Below are 16442 nucleotides of genomic sequence, written 5' to 3'. Positions count from 1 at the left end.
GAGATGCCCAGGCCCTGCCGAGAGCACGGGCGTCCGTGCTGAGAAGGGGCGTGAACACCAGAGAGACTGTGCAGGGAGAATCACGAGAGCGCCAGGGACGTGAGGGTGCTGCCGGGGGAGGTCGGAGGCGAGTTCCGGGGCAGCTCCTGTTTGAAGAGCCCGAGAAGCAGCAGTCACAGGCACAGGGGGCGAAGCTGGGTGTGCGGTGGGCAGAGAGCCTTTTGTGTGGGTTGCTGTGATCTCTGACAGTTGTGGAGCTGCAGGTTGGTTTTCCTGCGTCCATGACTGATGTCTGGTTTCCTATTTTTTTTTAAAGTGGCATTTTTAAATAATCCCCCCTCAGAGCAGACAAACACACTTTTTCACTTTAAAAGATTAGAAAAGCGAACTTCTGGCCCCTCTGTCTGAAATGGCAGCAAATTCCTCCTCCTATCTCCACTCCCTGCTTTCTCTTTCTCCTCTAGTCCTTCTTATCGTCTGACACACTGCTTGTTTTACTCATTTATTTCATTGTCTTTTTCCCACCAGTTTTATTCGCTGTTCTATCTCAAATGCTTAGAACACTGCCTGGTGTTCACTGGGTGCTTGGTAAATACCTCTGAATGGACGAGTGAATGAAGAGATGGAAGGAAGGTCGATTAACTGCTTAGGTGGTGTTTGGCTCAAAGGTGAAATTCTGAAGGCAACAAGGATGTTTGCATACTTGCATATATATGGTATATGCTGCTGCTTCAGCTTGGGGGTGCTGAAGCGTTGCCAGGGGCTTACAGAAAGAAAAGTTCAAGGATGGGGTCTGAATGGACTATGCAGCCAGTAGTAGCTTAGGAGAACTCAGTCTCCCCTGTGCCAGACAGTCAGCCCTCTGCCCTGCCCTCCCGGAGTCTCCGTTCTGCTGGGGACCAGGAGGGGTTCTTCTGAAAGAGATGGTGCCACATAGATTGAGAAGGAGGGAGACGAGAACACTAACATTTACCAAATTCTCTGGCCAGGTAAGTACCCTGATCCACAGCATCCGTGATAGACGGGTTTGTTTCCTGACTTATGCTGAGGCCATGAAGTGAGGTGATCAGCGTGAGGTCTTTCAGGATGTGGCGGAGCTGGAAGGAGCGAGCCGGGTCATTCTGAATCTGCAGCCACGCGCTCTTCGACCTGCAGTGTTGCCTCCCATGAGAGTCAGCTTCTTTCTATTACCTTATTCTTTTTAGATTCGAATGCATCGAAAATTTGCTGTGGAGGAGGGTGACCACCTCACCATGCTCAACGTGTATGAAGCATTTATCAAAGTAAGCACAGCGCGCTCCCCAGGAACCTCTGCGCACCTGCCCGCTTCCAATGCTCCGGGAGCAAGGACCCCAGAAGTTCCCTTGACGAATGACTGGCCAAAGCCCTGTCTTTTCCTGTTAGATTTCTTGCCAGCATGGTCCATCAGTGAGTCCTGTTTCTGGGGAGCCTTTTGTTGCTGCTTCTTGCCTGGAGACGCGGTGCCTGACAACAGGCCCCTCAGGGTCTCAGAAGCCCGTGCATTAGCCAGGAAGGCAGCACCGACAGGGGAAGTCCTGTTGCGTCTCTGCTGCCTCCTTGGGCAGGGGCAGCTTGTATTCTTGGGATGGAAGTTGTGAGCTGCCCCAGATGCCGTGGGGAGACAGCCAGGCCGGGATCTGTGTATTCACGTATTCATGTGCCGTGTTTAGTCGTAGGCAATCCTAACTTTTATTGATTGCTCTTAGTATCCTGTAAAAATATGAGCAGAAATACAGCTTAAAGTTCTTGCTAACAGTTGTTAAAAAGAGAGAGCTAAAGCTTAGGAGCATGATGGAAAAGTAAACCTCATAAAAAGGAAAAGGTATTATATTTCAGTTGTTCAGTACTCATTTCTTAGAAAAAGAGAAAATACTAAAGTTTTATTTTGCCAGAGATTTGGGGAATATTGTTTAGTTAATGAATGAACAGTTTTTAGAAAAAAATTTCTGTCTTATTGAGGTTTCTAGATGAAATCGGTTAGAAGTCATTTGCCCAAGCACAGTTCATCTTCTTTAGTCTGGAGCTTTGTCTGCCAGTAGAATGCATCTGGATGTGGAGCTCCATTGCATTATTCCACATTGCCTTCTTGGAAAACCCTCTCTGCATTGTATTTTCTTATTTAAAACACTTTCCCTCATGGGAAATTAGAATGTAGTTTCAGAGATGCATTCCCATAGCAATAATTGAATACAGGATATAAAGATTATATTTAAGAATGCAGGAAAAATTTAAGCACTATTGATGAAAAAAATTATACTTTGGAGACAAATAATAGTAAATTGCAAATTATTTCTGCATTGGTGAACGTATCCTGGAGTGTAATAAAGTGATAAACTGAGGCCCACCAATGAGCAAGAGCTACTTTACACAGAATGCGGGGAAGTGGTTCCTTCTGCTCATTTACAGCTCCTGCAGGTGTTTAAGATGGAAAATGACTTGTCAGGAAGTTCCTGTGCCCTTCAGTGCCGAGGGTGAGGTCACAGGCAAGTGAGCCTGGCTGTTGACGCTATTTCAAAAGTTGCAGCAGAGGAGAGCCAGTTAGGATCTGAAGATCTTGTCCCATTGAACAAGAAAACAGGGAAGAGAAGATGATTACGTCCGCACTGTTGCCTAGAACATTTCTGGATTTCTCTGACTCCCCTGTCTGGATTGTCCTGTAGCACAACAAGAACTCCCAGTGGTGCCAGGAACACTTCCTGAATTACAAGGGTCTCGTCCGAGCTGCGACTGTGAGAGAACAGTTGAAAAAGCTTCTGGTCAAGTTTCAGGTGCCCAAGACGTCTAGCGAGGGTGAGGAGAAACTCCCCAGCTGGTGACTCCCCTTCTCCCCCTGCTTGGTTCCTTCCTTAAAGCTCCCTGCGGGGCTCGGCTGGGGCACAGCAGGCTCTGCGCCTGCACGGCCTTCATAGTGAGTTGCTAGCATCAGTGAAAAGCTGCATGTGAAGTTGTACATTCTGGTTTACCTCAGGATCTCATAGTTCATGACAACACTGAAGAATCGTAAACAATTGTGTCATTGCACATTGTAGTTCATTTTCTCTTGTAGCCTTTGCCAGAAACATCACTTTTAAGTGGGTGGTATTTGCGGCTTACTCTGTAGGACTCATGTTTGGTTTCCAAAGGTGGGTATTCATAAAACAAGGGCCGGAGCAGCCTCTGAGGTCAGTCACTGCCTCCCACAGAGACGGTGGCTGCCATTGATCCAGGGCTCAGGAGGTTACACTGTGGCAGGGGTTCTGCAAATACCCTTTGGTCTGATCTTCCACTTGGTGGCGCAGATGATTTTATGGTTGATTTACAAACCTGCCGTTCCCAAGTTCAGGATAGCACAGCTGTTAATCAACAGGGCCCAGGTCTGTGTGGCTCAGAAGCCCACCCTTGGAAGTACCACGTCTGCTTGTTCATTTAGCAGCCGGCTTCAATGGCTCAGCCATTTTCTCAGCTCCTGTAGGACGTTTTGACATTCTTGAGGCCAGGCTGTGTTCTGAGTGCTTTATTAATTAATTCGTTTAATGCTCATAGTAACCTTGTAAAATATTTACTGTTTGTTCTTGTTCTTCATTTTTAGAAGAGCAAAGTGAGGCTAAGGGTCAGCAAGTGTGTGGTGGAGTCAGAACTTGAACCCAGGCAGTTTTCTTTCACAGCCTTATTTTGTCTTTATAGTAAGAGCAGGGATTTCAAAATTACAAAGGCATGATTTTTGCTCTCAGGGAACAGTACCCTAAGTTCTCCTAGAAGTTAAACTAGTGGACACTTGAGAAGTCAGAAGACTGGGCAAATGTAGCAGGAATACAGGGGAGAAGGATGCAGTGGATCTGGCCTGGGGGTCTTGCAGCAGGCCTTGGGGGTGGTGGAAGTCCAGTGCAGCGTCAAGGGACTGGTTAAATTAGAAAGCAGTGGGAAGGAGTGTGCCAGGCGAGGAGAACCCACAGAGACCAGTGCTTGGAGCCAGTAGCATGTTAGATGTTCAGTGAATATTTGATGAATGAGTAAACCCACCAGGAATTGAAACCTGGGTGATTGTGCCATGTTTCAGACTTAGAAAGAGGAAGCTAACTGGAGAAAAATTGATCAAGATTCTAGCTTGTGTCTTACTCCTCCTATAAGATGCTCCCCTAAATAATAAGTTCTGGAGGCCACAGGCAGTCTGTGGCGTAGCTCTCTTAGGTTCTGGCGCCCAGCCTTGGTCTGGTCATCTGTGGCCCAGTGGCATCAGAGAACCCCAGGTTAAAGGAGCAGTCCAGCACTGTTTTCCTCAGCAGCAATTGTGGGAGGAGGGACGTCCTCACATGACCTCCAGCACTGGGAAGCATCAAGCTGGGGCCCTGTCAGCGGGTGGCTTGGAGTGGTCTGGGGTAGAGCTGGCACTGGGTCCTACACAGCACAGCACAGCACAGGCGGAGCACACAGAGCGTTGGGCAGGCACGGGTCTCATGCATCACTCTGTTTGCTGCCCATGTAGGTGACCCTGATCCAGTGCTGAGGTGCATTGTCTCGGGATTCTTTGCAAATGCAGCCAGGTTCCATTCTACTGGAGCTTACAGGTAACACCGTGCTTTGTGGAGTCATTTGTTGAAGGTGAAATCTTTTTTACGGCAGACATCTTTTTTATGGCAGAGATCTTCCATCTGCTGGTTCACTCCCCAAATGGTTGCAACAGCCAGGGCTGGGCCAGGCCAAAGCCAGGAGCCCAGAGCTTCCCGTGTCAGTGCAGGGGCCTAAGCACTTGGGGTCATCTTCTGATGCTTTCCCAGGTGCATTAGTAAGGAGCTGGGTCGGATGTTGTGCATCTGGGACCCGAACCAACCAGTGCCCATGTAGGATGCCAGCATCACAGGCGGAAGCCTAACCTGCTGTGCCACAATGCTGGTCCCTAAAAGTGAAATCTTAAAATGACTCAAACCTTGAATAAAGCTGATGCAGGAATAGAAGAGACATTGATTAAATATTTTAAGTTTATTTCATGCTCCTTCCAGAATGGAGTTGAGGTTAGCTATGTAGTTTTTTTTTTTGTTTTTTTTTGTTTTTGTTTTTGTTTTTGTTTTGACAGGCAGAGTGGACAATGAGAGAGAGACAGAGAGAAAGGTCTTCCTTTGCCGTTGGTTCACCCTCCAATGGCCGCCGCGGCCGGCGCACTGCAGCTGGTGCACTGTGCTGATGCGAAGCCAGGAGCCAGGTGCTTCTTCTGGTCTCCCATGGGGTGCAGGGCCCAAGGACTTGGGCCATCCTCCACTGCACTTCCTGGCCACAGCAGAGAGCTGGCCTGGAAGAGGGGTAACCGGGACAGAATCTGGTGCCCCAACCGGGACTAGAACCCGGTGTGCTGGTGCTGCAAGGTGGAGGATTAGCCTAGTGAGCCATGGTGCTGGCCGCTATGTAGTTTTTTTTTTTTTTTTTTTTTTTTTTTTTTTTTTTTGACAGGCAGAGTGGACAGTGAGAGAGAGAGACAGAGAGAAAGGTCTTCCTTTTGCCGTTGGTTCACCCTCCAATGGCCGCCGCGGCTGGCGCGCTGCGGCCGGCGCACCGCGCTGATCCGATGGCAGGAGCCAGGAGCCAGGTGCTTTTCCTGGTCTCCCATGGGGTGCAGGGCCCAAGCACCTGGGCCATCCTCCACTGCACTCCCTGGCCACAGCAGAGGGCTGGCCTGGAAGAGGGGCAACCGGGACAGAATCCAGCGCCCCGACCGGGACTAGAACCCGGTGTGCCGGCGCCGCTAGGCGGAGGATTAGCCTAGTAAGCCGCGGCGCCGGCCCGCTATGTAGTTTTATGCACATTATCTTAACTCCAGAAATGGTCCCCAAAATATTCAGCCCATCCATGTGTTGTGGTGCATGTTTCAGAAAGATGAGAATTACCAACCAGAGACTGGTAATGTTTCCATTCTAACAGAATAATAAGATTGGAAGAAAGCGTTAAGGATGATGTTTCCCAGAGAAGTTACTTTTACTATAGGTGGTTCACTATGTCTTCAGAGAGATACAGGGCTGTTGTCAGCACCTACGCCAGGATGTTGTGGTCAAATTTGGTGTCTTTGGAGGTTGGCAAGTGTTTCTTCATGTGCTAGGTGTGGCGCCTGCTCCAGTCTACAGCCCATTACTGCCTGTTCTGTCAGCTAAGCACAGAAAGTCACTGATTGTTGAAGTCTGCCTAATAGCTTTTAGCGTATTCAAGTCCAGTAGAAATGAAAGCATTACTTAGCACCAATCATTCTGCATCTTTGAATTGTGACTTCTGGTCTCTTCTGTCCCCAGACTTGTTTTAGTCTCCTAACCTCACTGTAGCCTGTTTAAAGTGCAGCTATTAGTATTTCCTGTTCTTTTAAAGAACTATCGAAGGGCCCTCTCCCCAGCCCTGGTTTGGATTTCTTCCATATATTATTTTGCCGTTGGCTTTTCCCCTTCAGAGTCCTGTTACCTTGAGATTAGCCAGGGTACTGTCCTGGACTCTGGGCTTCTGTTACCAAATTCAGAGTTGCAGTGAGCATTTTCTAACTTAGGCAGCGATCTGCTCCGTGTAGTGTCCTGTGGCTGACTGCTTGATAGCATGGCCTCTGTGTGTGTCCCTGGTGTGTTCTGTTGTTAGTCCAGGTAGTGTTGTCGCTGTCAGTGTCTTCATTTTGTCGCCCCTCCCTGCTCTGTTGTCCATGCTGAGGTGGCTCTTCAACGTGGAGGGGAGACCTAAGATCTTCCCTGGTGAGCCCTGCTGCTATGCCATTGCGATTGCTCCCACTTTCCTGAGAGTGTAAATGAGGAACTTCTCTGAAGTTTAAAACATCCTTTGCTAAGTGTCCTCAAAAAGATGAGACAGCATTCGACGTGGATCAGCTCACTACCAGCTAGCAGGGCAGCCGGGACCAGGCGTGTTGCCGGAAGCACTTGCTCAGCAGACAGCTCCCTGGCACACACAGGCGCAGCCAGCGCGCTGCAGCCGGTGCACTGCGCTGGTGAGCAGCAGCCTCCTGGTCTGGGGCTCCCTTGTGACCTGACCTCACTGATGGCTGTGTGCTCGGTAAATTGGAAATACTCTTTGAGAGAAATTAGTAGTCCAAGGTTGAGCGCCTTTCTTCTTTCCCACTGTTGCCCCCACTCCCTGTGTTTTTTATCCTTAGTAGAACAGCATGTAGAGGAGTCATGTGTGCCAAGTCTGTCCTGGAGGACATTGTTTGGAAAGGGAGCATGCAGAAGATAACGATGAACCCTGGCTGAGCCCTGTGTTTCTAAATGTTGTTTCTGAGTGCCCACATGAGGCTTTTCTTTTCTTTCTTTTTTTTTTTTTTTTTTTTAGCTTTATTTCTGACTTCTGGAGTGGTAGCTGGGGAGAGCCGAGAAAGTTCACAAGAGAGAATGGAGAGAATTGTTTTGTTCGTGTGAAGTTTAAGCAGCATGCATTTTTGGCAGTGGGACTGTCTGCCATAAGTGTGTAGGATGGTTCTCTGAGGGAGGTCTCCTGTTTTTTCAGGACTATCCGCGATGGCCATGAGCTGCACATCCACCCTGCGTCAGTCCTCTATGCAGAGAAGCCGCCTCGATGGTAAGGCCCCTCCTGCCCTTGAGCCTGGTGACAAGGCCTCTTCCTTACCTCTGGGTCACCCAGGCCTGGCACAGACCTGGAATTCAGCCTCTGGGTTCACGTTTGTTCACTTTGTCATACTGAATTGTTTGTAGCGTTTCTGCTCTATTTTTTTTTTTAAGATCTATTTATATATTTGAGAGGTAAAGTTACAGACAGAGGGAGGGAAAGACAGAGAGAAAGGTCTTTCATCCAGTGGTTTATTCCCCAAATGGCCGCAATGGCTGGAGGTAAGCCAGTCTGAAGCCATGAGCCAGGAGATTCTTCTGGGTCTCCCACGCAGGTGCAGGGACCCAAAGACTTGGGCCGTCTTCCACTGCCTTCCCAGGCCACAAGCAGAGAGCTTGATGGGAAGAGGGGTACCCGGGATACAAACCGGCACCCATATGGGATGCCGGTGCTGCAAGAGGAGGCTTAGCCTACTGTGCTGCAGCACTGGCCCCTCAGCTGTATCTTACATCTCCTATTCCATTTGCAAGGTGCTCTAAAGGAAGGACTGCAGAAAGGGGGCGTGCCTGTAGTGGATCCAGACCGTTCAGGTGGTGAAGAAGGGCCTTGGCCCTCTGCTTCCACTGGGTTTTTCAGGAGGTGGACAGCTGTGGTGTGGTAGATTCATTCATGGTTGTGATTTGTCCTGAATCGACGCCTAAGATATCTCAGAAACTTCTGTCTACTAAAACCTAAGGATTTGAAATTATACTTTTGGCTCTTTGGTTGTCTATTACCTCAGCCTCAGGGAAGTCTATTTTTCTCCTTAAATAAAGGTGTAATTCATACACAGTGATGGATGAGTTTTGACAAATGTGTACACCCATGTAACCCACATGCCATGTAAGATATATTTTTATCACTGTAGAATGTTCTTTGTGTCTCTCTTTTAAAAACAGATTTATTTATTTATTTGAAAGGCAGGAGTGACCGAAAGTGAGATCTTCCATCCACCGGTTCACTCCCGAAATGGCTGCAATGGCCAAGGCTGGACCAGGCTGAAGCCAGGAGCAGGAACTCCATGCAGGTCTCTCACATGAATGGTAAGGGCCCAAGAACTTGAGCCATCATCTGCTGCTTTCCCAGACACAGTAGCAGGGAGCTGGCGTGGAAGCGGAGTAGCCAGGACTGGAACCGGCACTCTGGTGTGGGATGCTGACATGGCCCTGGTGGTTTTACCTGCTGCACCACAGCACGAGCCCCTCCTTTATGTCTCTTCACAGTTCCCAGCATGTTCAGAATCAGACAAGCCTTTGCTTCTGTTTCTTCATTTCCTGATAAAGTCATTGGTTGCATTCAGAGATCTGTAAATGCAGATTAAGAATTGAGAACGATCCTTTGCTGATGGCTGACATATGCTAGAAGTCGTGCATAACTTAGAGTTTTATCTGTAAATGGACACACTGTTAGTCACCACCCAGGGCATGAGGCTTAAATGAATACATAGATGGTGTATGTAGTATATACTGCCTGGTACACAGCCTAGATACCTCCTAAAGGTTATGGGAATAACTCATCATCTCATCCAGGCGGGCAGCTGTGGCACAGTGTGTTAAACCAGCACCTGGGGTGCCGGCATCCCTTATCAGAGTGCTGATTTGTGTCTGATTTGTGACTACTCCTCTGCTGATCCAGCTTCCTGCTTGCGCACCTGGGAAGGCAGTAGATGACAGCCTGAGTGCTTGGATCCCTGCCACCCACGTGGGAGATCAGGATGAAGTTCCTGGCTTTCCAAAAAAAAAAAAAATTAAAAAACCAAACTATCTCTAATTATCATTCCTTGACTGTCATTGGAAATGATTGGAAATTAGCTCGTGTTTCGTTTTGTTTCAGGGTTCTCTACAATGAAGTTATACAAACCTCCAAGTATTATATGAGAGATGTGACTGCCATTGAGTCTGCATGGCTGTTGGAGCTGGCTCCACACTTTTATCAACAAGGAACGGTAGGAATGAACATAGCCTGTCTCCCAAACTCTTCTTTAAATATACATTTATTTTCCAATTCAGTGCCCTAAATTTTCCTGCAGTCTCCCACTGCACCCATGAGCTAACGGAGTAGAAAAGCCATTACTATACGCCAAAACATTGTGGGTGAAAGCACACTATCATTTGCTTCATAGCGAAGTCCAATTAAAAATACAGCGCTCCAACTCCGTGAGAAAAAAAAGAAAAAGAAACTTCATCTCTAGCTCTTCCTGTCTCTCTTTGCTCTTCTACATAATTTCTGAAGAAAATGTACCACGTTTTAGACGCACGTGCACAAGAAATGGCACAGATGCTCTGATGTTTGCCTCAGAGAGACTGCACAGGTGTGCAAGTTAAACCCACTGGTGGGGGCGGCTGAACGCCAGTGTTCCATGCACACTTCTCCCACAGCTGGCCCGCGTGAGGGTGAGTGGGGCAGAGATTATAGAGCAGATTCATAAGTTTGTTTTCTTCATTTGTACCAAAAATGGTCAACTTATTGCCCAAAAAAGAAAGGGACATATATTTTTTTTTTTTTAAAGATTTATTTATTATTTGAAACTCAGAGTTAACAGAGAGAGGAGAGGCAGAGAGAGAGAGAGGTCTTCCATCCGATGGTTCACTCCCCAATTGGCCACAACGGCTGGAGCTGCGCCAATCCGAAGCCAGGAGCCAAGAACTTCTTCTGGGTCTCCCACATGGTGCAGGAGCCCAAGGACTTTGGGCCATCTTCTACTGCTTTCCCAGGCCATAGCAGAGAGCTGGATCTGAAGAGGAGCAGCCAGGACTAGAACTGGCGCCCATATGGGATGCCAGCGCTTCAGGCCAGGGCATTAACCTGTGCCACAGCGCCATGGGCCATATACTTTTAACAAGATTTTTAACTAAAGCAGAGGTGGAGAACCTTTTCTTTTTGCCAAGGGCTATATGAATATTTATTAACATTATTCATAAGCCATTCAAAATTATCGACTTAAAAATTAGCCTGCCACTAGACGTACTGAATCTCAAGTCCTGCCTGCAGTCGCCTTGGCAGGGCCACACCAGGTGATTCAGGGGCCTTTTGTGGCCCACGGGCTGCACATTCCTAAAGGAGGCTTGTGTTTGGAAGCTGGCAGGGGAGTTCATAAACTTGCCGGCTAACTAAAGCCCACAGAGCGTTCAGTCCAGGTATTTCAGGTAATTATAAGAGTAGGTTTAAGTCTTCCACCTTGTTCTCTTATCCACTTTAGTCTTTATCTTTTTCTTCCCTTTTTTAAAAACTCAACTATCAAATCTCTTTAAATATTCTCTTTTTTTCTGATGGCTTTTTATACCTCTAATTTTTTTTTTTGTGGTTGCTCCAGAGGTTAATGCGTCTTTAATTCACTGCGATTGGCCCTCAGTGTTATGCTGCTTGGTATATAATGGTGTTAGTGACCTGCAGTAGTGTAGTTAATGTCTCCCTTCTCAGTCTTTGTGCTATTCTTTGTGTCGTAGGTTTTATTTCTGCACATGCTTGAGCCCTAAATACGTTGTTACCATTTTTATTTTAAGCAGTTGTCTTTTAAAGAGATTAAGACACAGAGAAAAAAACATAGCTATCATTTCTGTCATTCTTCATCCTTTGAGTGGATCCAGGTTTCTCTCTGATGTCTTTCCCCTTTGCCCAAAGAACCTCCTTTGATGCCTTTTTCAGTACAAGGCTCTGAGCGTTCATTTATTTGGAAGTATCTGTATCTCAGCTTCATTTCTGAAAGATGCTTTTACTGCCTACAGTAATGGACTGAGAGTGTGTGTTTTTCGGTTTAGTGCTTTGAAGAGCGTCCTCCGTGGCTGTCGGGCTTAGTTGTTTCTGGGGATACCAGCTGCTGTTTTTGTGGTTGTTCTCAGTAGTGCCAAGTCTTTTTTCCTCTGGTTACTTTTATAATTTTTTTATTTTTGGTTTTCATCATTTTGACCCTGATGTGCTTTTCTTGGTGTGTTTAGCCCATTGGAGCTCATGGAGCATATTGGATTTTTGGCCTGAGTTTTTAAAAAACTGTATTTGGGGGAGGGGTATGGCATTGTAGCACAGAGGCTCAAACTACCACTTACAGTGCATACCAGAGTGCTGACTCAATTCCTGGGTACCCTGCTGATGCACCAGGGAAGGCAGCGGATGATGGCCTAAATATTGGGCCTCTACCACTCATGTGGGAGACCAGGATGGCGTTCCTGGCTCCTAGTTTTGGCCTGGCCCAGCCCTGGCTGTTAGGGCCATCCGGGGAGTGAACCAGCAGATTGAAGATTCTCATCTCTTTCTTTCTCTCTCTCTCCCCTCCACCACCCCAAACCCACCCATGCACACTCTGCCTTTCAAATAAATAAAACTTTCAAAACAAAAATTGTATTTGGGAAATTTAGGACCACTTATTGTTAAATCTGTTCTGCTGCCGTATCGCTTTGCTCTCCTGGAAGCCCAGATAGACACGTGTCAGAGCACTTGTCCCACATGTCTGCGCTTCCGTGTGCAGTTTCTCCTGACGTGTCTCCAAGCTCAGTGGCCAGTTCTGCCGCAGCATCCAAGCTGTTGTCTGTGCAGAGCATTTGATTGCAGAGATTTTTCCATTCTAGCGTATGCATTTGATGGTTTTTCTTTTCCTCTGTTTAGATTCTGTGTGCTCACTTATTGCATGCATTTTTCTTCCAATCTATGGCAGCTATTTTAAAAGGCTTCTCTACTGATTCAGCAGCTCTGTCATCCTGGGCCTGTTTTATCTCAGCTGTTTCTCTTCCTCATTATGGGTCATACATGTTTACTTCTCTTGGCCAGTGATTTTTTGGCTGTATGGATATTATAGATGCTATGTGCTACAGTGTGGAGAATCTGGGTCGTGTTTTCTTACAGAATGTTCGGCTTTTTTCTGATGGTTATTGACTGGAACCTCAGTATGCGCCTGCTGAGTCTTGATTTTGACCTTTAATAGGGCAGGTCTAGAGTGGCCACATGCTAGGCTGTGGACTTTTTGATGTCCAGCCAAATACCTAGAACACTCAGTGAGGTCTCTCCTCCCTGACAAGTTAGATCTCTGGCGTCTCTAGCTCTGCGCAAACTCCAGACTCTTCTTTTCCACTAATGACTCCCCGTAACACTTCCCTGCTGGCCTTACCAAGTCAGGGCCCGAGTCAGTGCAGCTCATTACTCAGCCAGAGACAGAAGGGCAAGCCGGGTAGATTGTGGCAGCTTCTCTCTTTGACGCCCTGCCCTGCTGATTCCTGCTATCTCCGCGGCCCTTAGCTCTCATTCTCTGAGTCCTCGGTCCAGCCACATCGCTGTTCTCCGTTCAGGATTTGCCAAGGTGTGGAGACCAGGCGGAGAGCTGGGACGAATGTGGAGCTCCCCTCGCCTGCTTCCCTAATTCAAGGATCTAGCCTTCTGCTTGGAAGAAGTTGCTCTGGCTTTGTTGTCCAGGTTTCATCCTTGTTTATAGCAGACAGGAAAGTCTGAAACTGGTTACTCCTTTGGGTCTAGATCTGGACTGCACGGGGTTTGAAAACAAAGTCTGAATCGATTGCCACATTTAAAAATTGGGAGCGTTGCATGTGGATCTCCGGTTTCTCTTGAAAGCAATGTGGAGTCTGGTAACCTGTGGGGGCCGTCAGCCGTGGCGGAGGCAGGGCTGCCTGCTACTGGTGACGCTCCGGAGCCCCAGCCTGCTCGCTGCACCCGTGGAGACTTCTGAATTTGAGACCCTGTGCGTGGAGTGGTTGTCTTACCTCTCCTGCCTCCAGCAATATCAAAGACAATTGCCCTTTTAACCTTTTCTTACGATATTTAATCCTTATTTGATCAAATCAAAAGCAGTTCAAACCTTTATGATACAGACACAGATTTTTTTCAGCGGGAAATGAGATGCCCAGATGGTGAGAAGGCAGAGTGTATTGTCCCTGCTGCATTGGGTTGGTAAGAATGGACTAGGGAGAAAGGAGATCTTGTCGTGGAAAGCTGCAGGCACGTGCAGACAGGAGGCTGAGAGAGAGGCGCAGTGGGAGAGGTGCTCGCTAAAGTAACGAGAGGCAGGCAGAGAAGGCTTGGCTGGAGAAGGCTGGCTTCCTGGGGGCTTTAGGGGAATAGAAGTAGCCAGGAAGCTGAGGCAGTTGCTTTAGGCCAAGCCCACAAAGTTGAAGAACAGATAGCTTCTGAAGTTGGAGGAGAATGATAAACCCACATTTCTTTTTTTTTTTTTTAATTAATTAATGTATTTGAAAGGCAGAGTTAGAGAGAGAGATCATCTGCTGAGTTTACTCCTCAGATGGCCTTAACGGGTGAGGCTGGACCAGGCTGAAGCTGGGAGCCTGGACTCCATCTTGGACTGTCACGTGGCTTGCAGGGATCCAAGTGTTTGGGCATTTGCTGCTGCTTTCCCAAACACATTGGCAGGGAGTTGGATCAGAAATGGAGCAGCCAGGACTCAGCCGGCACTCACATGGGATACCAGCATGCGGACAGCAACTTAACCCACTGCACCACAATGCTGCCTCCCCTTTTCTTTTTTTAAAAGATTTATTTATTTGAAAGGCAGAGTTACAGAGGGAGAGACAGAGTGACAAGCCCACATTTCTGCATTTTTTTTTCCCTCTTCAGACGCCTGTTTTTCAGCCCATTGCCTCCGCTGTGAGTGTAGACTTTGTAGGGAGGCCAAGACCTCTGGACATGACCTTGTGCAGTGATCTCATTGAGCAGCTGGGGTCCCAAAGGCCCTCAGAAACTTAGCGCTGCTTAACTGAAGCGTCCAGAGGCACTGCTGCTGTCAGCTCGCGCCTGCAGACTGATCCCTTGGCCGCTCTCCCTAGCACTGCTGGCTGCCCATGTATGGCAGAGGCTGCTTAGTTGAGCACAGAGCAGTGGCTCACAGCCGTTTGCAGCCCACAGATGTCCCTGCTCCGTTCCTGGCACTGGAGGTGACTTTTCCATTACCGCTCTTCTACACAGTGTTGCTCTCTCAGGCCCATAAGGGGGCCTGAGATGGTCAGAGTCAGCCGTGTTTATATTCCACATTCTTCCTGGAGACAGGCACCAAAAATGGTCTCAGAGGCACAGTGGTGTCAGCTCCCATTCCCAAGTTAAGACCGTAGATGGTGACGTGGGCCACAGGGGTCACGTCAGGTGCAGTGCAGGGAGGAGAGAAAGCAGCGACATTCAGCAAGACCCACAGGTGGACGGGGTAGGCAGGCGGCCCGTTCGGAGATCTGTGTGCCTGATTCGCTGAGGTGTCTTTGTTTTCTTGGGAAAACCCTCTTACCTGGCTTGCAAGAACCTGTGCTGGTCCTTCCTCAGGCAGCCCTGGGTAGCAAATTGGAATCGTCGCAGCTTTCTTGGACTTGGGTCCTGTCCACCTGGACGTCTTCCACGCTGTGCTGGTGGTGCTGTCTCTCATGTTCCGTGTTCTCTCGGGGCTTGTGGCTCTCCAGGCTTTGGGGCTCGCTGTCCTGGGCTGTGGGGAGGGGGGTGCCGAGAAACAGCATTTGGGCATTGAGTAGTTGGGGGTGGGGTGGGAGGTGGCTATCCTCATATGAGGTCCTGCTGCGAGAGGGCGTGTGCCTGTGGTGTCTCCGTTGCTTACGTTGTGGATGGACGTCGGGATCCCTCAGCTGGCGAGCAGAGGTCCTTGATAACAAATGTATGTTCAGGAACAAGCATTGTGTACAGTGGGGTTGGCCACTGCTTGGGACACCTGCACCTCATATCAGAGTTCCAGGTTGGAGTCCGGACCACCCTTTGTTTCCATTCCAGCTTCCTGGAATGCACTTAGCAAGGCAGTGGTTGGGTCCCTCTGCGACCCAGGTTGGAGACCACGGTGAAGTTCCTGACCCCCAGCCTGGCCGAGTCCAAGCTGTTGCTGGCGTCTGAGGAGTGAGCCAGCTGATGGAAGCTTTCTCTGTCTCTCCCCTTCTCCTTGTCACTCTGCCTTTTTTTTTTTTTTTTTTTCAAGATTTATTTCTTTTGAAAGAGTTACAGAGAGAGAGATCTTCCAACTGCTGGTTCACTCCCCAGATGGCCATGACAGCTGGGGCTGGGGCTGGGGCAGGCTGAAGCCAGGAGCCAGGAGCTTCTTCCAGGTCTCCCATGTCGGTGGCAGGGGCCCAACCTCTTGGGTCATATTCTGCTGCTTTTCCTAGGCACATTAGCAGGGAGCTGGACCAGAAATGGAGCAGCTAGGACAGGAATCAGCACCCATATGGGATGTCAGCATTGCAGGCAGAGGCTTTACCTGCTATGCCACAGTGCTGGCCCTTCAGATAGATAGCCGGGGCCAGTGCTGTGGCTCACTTGGTTAATCCTCCGCCTGCGGTGCCGGCATCCCATATGGGCGCCGGGTTCTAGTCCTGGTTGCTCCTCTTCCAGTCCAGCTCTCTGCTATGGCCCGGGAGGACAGTGGAGGATGGCCCAAGTGATTGGGCCCCTGCACCTGCATGGAAGACCAGGAACAAGCACCTGGCTCCTGGCTTTGGATCGGCGCAGTGCCGGCCATAGCAGCCATTTGGGGAGTGAACCAACGGAAGGAAGACCTTTCTCTCTGTCTCTCTCTCACTGTCTAACTCTGTCAAATAAATAAAAATAAATAAATAAATAAATAAAGACAAAGCATAGGAAATTATACAGTCAAACCAAAAAGAAGAGGAGGAAATCAGAAAACTAAAACAAAACAAAACAAAGAATCAAAAGCCAGTGTTTGCATTCGCTGCCTCAAATGTATATTTTAGAATTTCTCGCACTTTTGGCTTTGCTTTAGAGTGTAAGGTCTATTTTTATCCCTTTTTCCAGTTACCTGATTCCTGTGGCATTAATGTTAAGTGACATCTGTTATGGTAGAGAGTGATGTTTCTGGGAAAAATGAAAAGGCATCATTCAGAGCTGTCCTGTTCCTGCCCGTG

The 16442-nt window shown here is 48.4% G+C and overlaps 1 protein-coding gene across 6 annotated transcripts in view; it reads left to right on the top strand.

The window, feature by feature from the left end:
• The window catches only part of DHX35 (DEAH-box helicase 35), a 73855-nt gene that overhangs the window by 55816 nt on the left and 1597 nt on the right, over positions 1-16442 (top strand). For 4 of the 6 annotated variants that reach the window (XM_089307110.1, XM_002710767.6, XM_089307112.1 and 1 more), the window contains 5 exons: positions 1206-1283; positions 2682-2811; positions 4484-4565; positions 7480-7551; positions 9412-9523. In XM_089307110.1, coding sequence (XP_089163236.1) covers positions 1206-1283; positions 2682-2811; positions 4484-4565; positions 7480-7551; positions 9412-9523 — 474 coding nt within the window. Of the gene's footprint in view, positions 1-1205; positions 1284-2681; positions 2812-4483; positions 4566-7479; positions 7552-8498; positions 8622-9411; positions 9524-16442 lie in introns of all 6 variants that reach the window. The other 2 variants (XR_011379898.2, XR_016215850.1) reach the window with 1 other exon arrangement.

This window comes from Oryctolagus cuniculus, chromosome 11, assembly GCF_051225735.1.
Source record: "Oryctolagus cuniculus isolate XC-2025 breed Fujian yellow rabbit chromosome 11, ASM5122573v1, whole genome shotgun sequence".
NCBI lineage: Eukaryota > Metazoa > Chordata > Mammalia > Lagomorpha > Leporidae > Oryctolagus > Oryctolagus cuniculus.
The sequence above is the reverse complement of the archived record's forward strand: the minus strand, read 5'-3'. Positions and strand labels throughout refer to the sequence as shown.